This window comes from Solanum stenotomum, chromosome 12, assembly GCF_019186545.1.
Source record: "Solanum stenotomum isolate F172 chromosome 12, ASM1918654v1, whole genome shotgun sequence".
Taxonomy (NCBI): domain Eukaryota; kingdom Viridiplantae; phylum Streptophyta; class Magnoliopsida; order Solanales; family Solanaceae; genus Solanum; species Solanum stenotomum.
Window position 1 is genome coordinate 31,992,466 of NC_064293.1, and position 6,598 is coordinate 31,999,063.

A 6,598-nucleotide genomic window follows, 5' to 3' on the forward strand; every position below is an offset into this window, starting at 1 on the left:
AACATGAGAAAATTAAAAAACTATTTTCCTCTGCACCAAACAAATCTACCATAACACAATTGAACAACAATGAATGAAATGTATATTTCTAAAACTATTTAATATCTCCATTATGATAATCCACTATTTGATATTATTTCAATATTCAACATGTTCATTTCATCTACAGTGTGTCCATTGACTAAAGCACATAAAAAGTGGGTCTGAAACATATATATCACACATCAACATTCAAAAGATTATATGAAAAAACATTAGGTTAAATTCTTATTAAAGGTGATCGCTGTTATTCAGACAATTATTGGAACAATCATAAAGTGAGTACTAATTATAAAGTAAATGGAGACAGAAATATTAGTTCTTTCCTCTAATATGTGTTGCTTTGTTTGTCTTAATATAATGCGAGGCCCCAAATTAAATAGGTACATAATAAGTGAAACATAAATTAAAGCAAAAGGATTATCTTTCACACAAATTGACCCTACACTTAATTATCTTTTCAGAATTAAAGGTCAATTGAGCAACCTTAATTACTTGGTGCATGAACTGGACACAAGTAATTAATTAAAGCATTTTCCCAACATAATAAGTAATTCCAAAGAATATGATTGATTTGGTAAATATCTTTTAGGACTAGTTTGGATGTGACCTAAGCACGTGAAGAAACGGGTTTTTTTTAGCAACTACCCAAGAAGATAAATTACGGAATAAATAAAATCAATACAAGTATTTTAATGTGGAAAATACCTTGGTCAAGAGAGAGAAAAACTACGATATGCCTTTGTAAGATTTTACAAACTCGAGCAATTTAAGGTTTATGACCGTCCTTGCAACACCTAAGGAAATGTTCCTAGATATATTTGTTTTTTCAATAATTAGAAAACCATATATATATATATAGACAAATAATACATTCAATTAAGATCACAAACATATGGTGATATATTTGCCCTTTTCAATTAGTAAATATTAAATAACTCACATTTCAAATATTGTATTGATTTGTATTGAATTTATTTAGCAACAAACAACTCTCTCTAAATAATAAAATTTGTAAGCTAATTTATTTAAATAAATTTAGTAGTACAAATATAAAACATAAAATAAAGAAAATACTAATACCACAATATAGAAGGTATTAGTTATACATTCATATAATACTATATAGGGTATATAACTAATCCATGGATTAATTATACATCGACCCAAAATTTCTACCAAATATAATATTAAATAAGTAAGAATTACACAAATCTCATAGTATTAAGAGCTGATGTAAATTACATCCTATCCATATTCTTTTCCAAATTACAAAAATCCCTTAAAATTTAATAAAGATTCCGGATACATCACTCAACGTCCCTATACATCGCATTCCAATACATTACCTTTGTTGATACAAGACACACATGTCCCGATACATCCTCAATGTCCCGATACATCGCTTTCCGATACATTACCTTTGTTGATACAAGACACATCTGTCCCAATACATCCTCAACGTCTCGATACATCACTTTTCGATACATTACCTTTGTTGATACAAGACACACCTATCCTGATACATTGCGTAAGAGTGATGTATCTGAGAATAGGAGAGAGTGAGGAAAATAGTGATTTTTGTAATTTTTTCAAATGGTAGAGAATTCTAGAAAATATGACAAAATAAATTGTATATTTAGATAATTTTTCCTAAATAGTACCATATATAATACATGATTTATTTCTCCTAACCTCTTATACTTCTGGGTTAAGAAAACACAAAGACCTTAAAGATGGCTATTCCAAAAACTTTGAACCTTTTATTGCCTCCTGTGGTCCAAGATGGTGCTTAACGTTGTTGATTCTGACACTATTTTGGACAAATGAGTTTACAAACTGAGAAACAAATTACAATAAAAAAAACATAACACACTTGGTAACAAAATGATAAAACCACACTACAACAACATAAAAATACATGAATTTAAGCAAAAAAAAACACAAATCTTCCTTCAATTTCCTATGATGATTTAATCCATTCAATAAAATTTATCAAATTCTGGTGAGACTTTCCACCTTCTTTCACTGAACTCATATTCGTTTCCTTGATTTGCATAGCTCTTTTCTTGAATACATCATTACCTAGCAATTGTTCCACTTTATCCTTAATTTCTCCACAACTAATAATCCCATTTTCCCCTTTCTTAAGTCCCAATCCAACTTTCCATATATCACAAATATAACTTTGGTTCATAAATTGGTCAGCAAAATAAGGCCAACACAATATTGGAACCCCATTACTTATTGCTTCTATTGTAGAATTCCAACCACAATGACTAACAAAACAACCTATACTAGAATGACTTAACACCTTTTGTTGTGGTGCCCAACTCACTATTTTCCCTTTTTGCCTCCCTATTTTATCTACAATTTTTTTCAAGAAAATATCAGTTTTAGCATCTAGAGTATTAGTTCTCACAACCCATAAGAATGGTTTGTTTGATAGTTCAAGCCCTAATGCCAATTCTTGAAACTGAGTTTCATTGAATATTGTGAAGCTCCCAAAGGCTACATACACAACTGAGCATAATGGTTGTTGATCAAGCCAGTTTAGGCAACTTGAGTCCTCGGGCCAGAAGGATCCGGCTAGTGAATTAGGAGATTCTTTAGAAGAAATACGGGGTTCTGCTTCAAGAGGCAACGTGCTTGATTCGAGAGAGTTGATTGACAAAAGTGGACCTATAGGCATTATCTCTGGTGCTAATTTGAAGGCTCCTGGTTCAAGGTCATATGTTGAGTTGCAAATAAGCCATTCTGCTGATTTCACAGATTTATTGTTGTGAACCAACATGTTAAATATGATTTTCTGCATTGTTGAATTCCCCATGCTTGTCCAAAGTAAATCTGATGTGTTCATGATTGGCATAGTTGGTTCAAACTGAAAAGTATGATCTTTTATTGTTGGAGTCCCTGCATTATAGGTTTAAAAAAATTTCACTTGTGGATACAAAGTTTACGTTTTATGCACTGATGATATGAGTAAATCTCTATGATATTGTTAACCTCGTAAGAATTAGTAACTTCATACAGGTTAGCAGTAGTGGAACAAGGATTTCCACCAAGGGGTTCAAAATATGAAAAAGTAAACACGCGAATAATTTAAGGGAGTTCAACGTCTACTATATATATACATAAAAAAAAAAATTAACCATGTATAACCAGTACAATTTTTCGCTGAAGAAGGTTTGGATGAACCCCTGGGCCCTTACTAGCTCCGCCCCTACAGGTTAGGCGGTGCCTTCCTAAAGTGTCCTGGAAGGGCAACAATAGACAAACAACTGACTTTAATTTTTGGTGATTGCTTTTTACCTGCCAAAAGCCCACCAGTATGGCCAGTACTGACAATCTAGTCTAGCGTACTGAACAGGCTTTCGATCAGTTGGGAAAAGTAATCACAGGGGATTCAGTTGTTTTGCCTTACTTCGCCATTCTATCGAACTTCAGGAAGGCGTTATACAACATATCACATACTAAACTACACCGATATTGTAAAAAAAACTTTACACAAGTCAGTAATATAACTTAATCCAAACATAAAAACATAGATTAGTAGAAAATTACTTACCATCATTGTCAATTAAGCCATCATCAATCAACTTTGGAATGTTAAATCCAAGTATCAAATTAGCAGCTGCAGCAGTTATGAAGGCTGCTCTCTTGATTCCCATTTTGTCTGCAAGTTCCAGAGCCCATCCAAGGCTCTGATCAGCAATAATACAAGTGATCCTTTCGTCTTCTGATTCATTAGTTTGTTGAATCAACTTCTCAATTTTTCCAGGCATGATTTTAAAGATTGCTTCAGATAATTTACCAGGCACATTCTTATCGTCCCCTGATTCTGATTCATCTAAAACTGAAATCAGATGAATCTGATCATGCAAACTATTTTTTCCTGATAAAGAAGTTAGAATACTCTTGTGTGTGGACTCTGTGTTGACAAAAGTGATCTTGAAGCCATATTTGGCTAAGGATTGAGCTAGCTGCATTAAGGGAATAACATGGCCTTGTACTGGATATGGTATCATCAATATGTGTAGTTTGCACATTCTTGTTTCTTAATCTTTGATGTTCAAATGATAACTTGCAAGGTCATATTTTGGTGGAGAGAGTTGGAAATTTATATAGTCCAATGAGGGGTAAATTTGGACCATTTCGCAAAATGAAGAGAGCAATAGTAATAACGCGATAATTGAAATAAAGTAAATAACATGTAATACCAAAATCGAAGAATAAGATAATAAGAGAGTACTGTCAACAATTATCAAATAGTTTGTCTTATCATATAAGTTAAATACAATAATTATCAACTTTGGTGTTTTGTGTGTGACATTGAAGTTGAGGAATCTTAATTCTTATACCATTTCTGTTACACCAGACTACAATAATTTTTCACTATTTAATTGTCAAGTTCGTCTTATTTGGGGCAAATTTAATAATGGGGTTGAAGTCCAAACAGAGTAACGACAGCTTTACCATTCATAAACAAAGAGATCGGATCCAAAATAAGGCCCCAGCTGATATATCAAAAATAAAGTTGCGTACCAGAAATAATTGACTTATTATTCTAGAGATAGACTAGAAATCAACAACAATATTATTAAGTATGTCAATGACGTCAAAGGGATAGCAAGTGAAATTAAGATATGTATAGAATATATTTGTTGCTCTGATACCATGTTGAAGTGTGTAACCATCTTATCTAAAAGCTTAAACTGTTAGACAGAGCACAGTTTTATTAGTTAATGATATTCTCAACAAATATGATGTACATATTGTTTATGCAACAAATGATAACGTGATGATTATTATACAGTGAATAATAATGTAAGAATACAACCAATAACATCATAAATAACCCTTCTCAAACGATAGGCCCGCCCCAGAATCAATTTTTTTTTTAATTCTCATCGACTGATGCAGGAATTCAAAATCTCTGATATGAGGTATGATGTATTATAGTTACAACATAAAAGCATTTATATGGACAGAATCTCAATAAGAACATGCAAGTCTAGAACTATGCAGTATTATTGCCTGAGCCATATTTGATATTCTGGTCCTTTATCAACAAATTTCTGCCAGGTACCATCCAGATGTACTTCTTTGGAAGGATTCCAGTCCAAATGACCAAGTTTCATCACAAGAGTATCTCCAATCTGTGCAACGTAACCATCACCGTTTGCATGATATATCTTTAACGGGCTACGGCAATGGATTCCAGCTCGCCTCCGCGCCTCAATTAACTCGTTTATGACATCACGGATTCCGAATTCATAGAAATGATCGTAAAATATTACAGGCTGCAAACAAATGAATAGGAATTAGGATCTCTTTTGAGCTTTAACTCAAGATTGAGGGCTCATATAACCATCTATATTGGAATTATATATGGATATGCTTTAATCTTGTGAGTGTGATCCATACATAAATACATTACATATACATAAAAAAAAAAACAAAAATTGGCATAGGTAAGAGCTAGTAAGACTAGGTTATAGCATGACAACATAAGTTAAAGAGCTCTTTGTACGTGTGTAAGGATTCCACAGTTCCGGCAGCACACTCATGTACTCAGTTTGGATCTCACTAGGCCCTTTCTAGTTTAAAAGCTACTAATGTAGGACAAGGGTGAAAGGAAACTAAAGGTTATTTGGTAAAAGAAAAAACAAGGGAGCTTTAGCCACTCAATTTACTTTGGAGAACAAATTTTTCTCTTCTCCTACTTAAAGATCTACCACAAAAATCAAAGAAAACAAAGATTACCGTTCCAGGGTGGGTTAAAATGTATGCATATCCTTGTGTAAGCTTGTCCCGAGGAAATGGCCAGTGGCCCTGAAAGACAGGAATATTATTTGTTATTACATGATAAGATATTTGGTATTAGCATGTCAGAATCAGAATAACATTCATTATCCAATTTGCAGCAATCAGTGAGTAAATGCATGAAAGCAAATTACTTTTCAGCTCACGAAGCAGATAAAAATTGCAATTAAATAGTGCATACAAACAATAAACACTCCTCAAAGTAAGTTGAAGTCGGCTAGATGAATTCTCAGTCCATTTAGGCTCATCTCTAAATAGTCCATGGCAACTAATATTCAAGTCATTTAGAAAAAAAAAAATTAAAGCTCAGATATAACTACGAAATTTGCTAGACACTTAAGATACCTAATGTACAATAGAGCAACTGAAGATCATTACGTACTCTGCAAACTTAAACTCTGATAATTGACCTCTACCGTTGAAATTGTATGTGAAAAATTCAAGTTTAACAGTTTCATTGGGCCCCAGTCACAAAGAAAGAAATTTGTGTGGAATTACTCTGCTTTCAAGGTATGACGGGTCCCACATCGGTGGCAAAAGGGATGGGTGGTCTCTTTGTTTTGCTTGGACAATCCTCACCCCGTGAGCTCGCTTTTGGGGTTGAGTTTGTCCCAAGATCAATTTCTTAACATGGTATCATTTCCCGATGTTGAGTTCACCCTTATTAAAATTGTGCATGCTCCAGATGTCATGTCCTCTGTGTGTGTGTGTGTGTGGGGGGGGGGGGGGGGGG

The 6,598-nt window shown here is 33.5% G+C and overlaps 2 protein-coding genes across 3 annotated transcripts in view; both read right to left on the reverse strand.

Moving 5' to 3' along the window:
• Positions 1-1,806: 1,806 nt before the first annotated feature.
• On the reverse strand, positions 1,807-4,163 carry LOC125847068 (UDP-glycosyltransferase 83A1-like). Its single transcript, XM_049526777.1, has 2 exons — positions 3,608-4,163; positions 1,807-2,952 (listed from the first exon to the last, which is right to left on the reverse strand). The coding sequence occupies exons 1-2, from the start codon at positions 4,086-4,088 to the stop codon at positions 2,003-2,005; spliced, it is 1,431 nt and encodes a 476-aa protein (XP_049382734.1). The 5' UTR covers positions 4,089-4,163; the 3' UTR covers positions 1,807-2,002.
• Positions 4,164-4,765: 602 nt separating this feature from the next.
• LOC125847058 (uncharacterized) overlaps positions 4,766-6,598 on the reverse strand; it is a 12,874-nt gene continuing 11,041 nt past the window's right edge. For both annotated transcript variants that reach the window (XM_049526761.1, XM_049526760.1), the window contains exons 14-15: positions 5,806-5,874; positions 4,766-5,342 (exon numbers count right to left, since the gene is read on the reverse strand). In XM_049526761.1, coding sequence (XP_049382718.1) covers positions 5,070-5,342; positions 5,806-5,874 — 342 coding nt within the window. In that variant the 3' untranslated portion in view covers positions 4,766-5,069. The remainder of the gene's footprint in view (positions 5,343-5,805; positions 5,875-6,598) is intronic.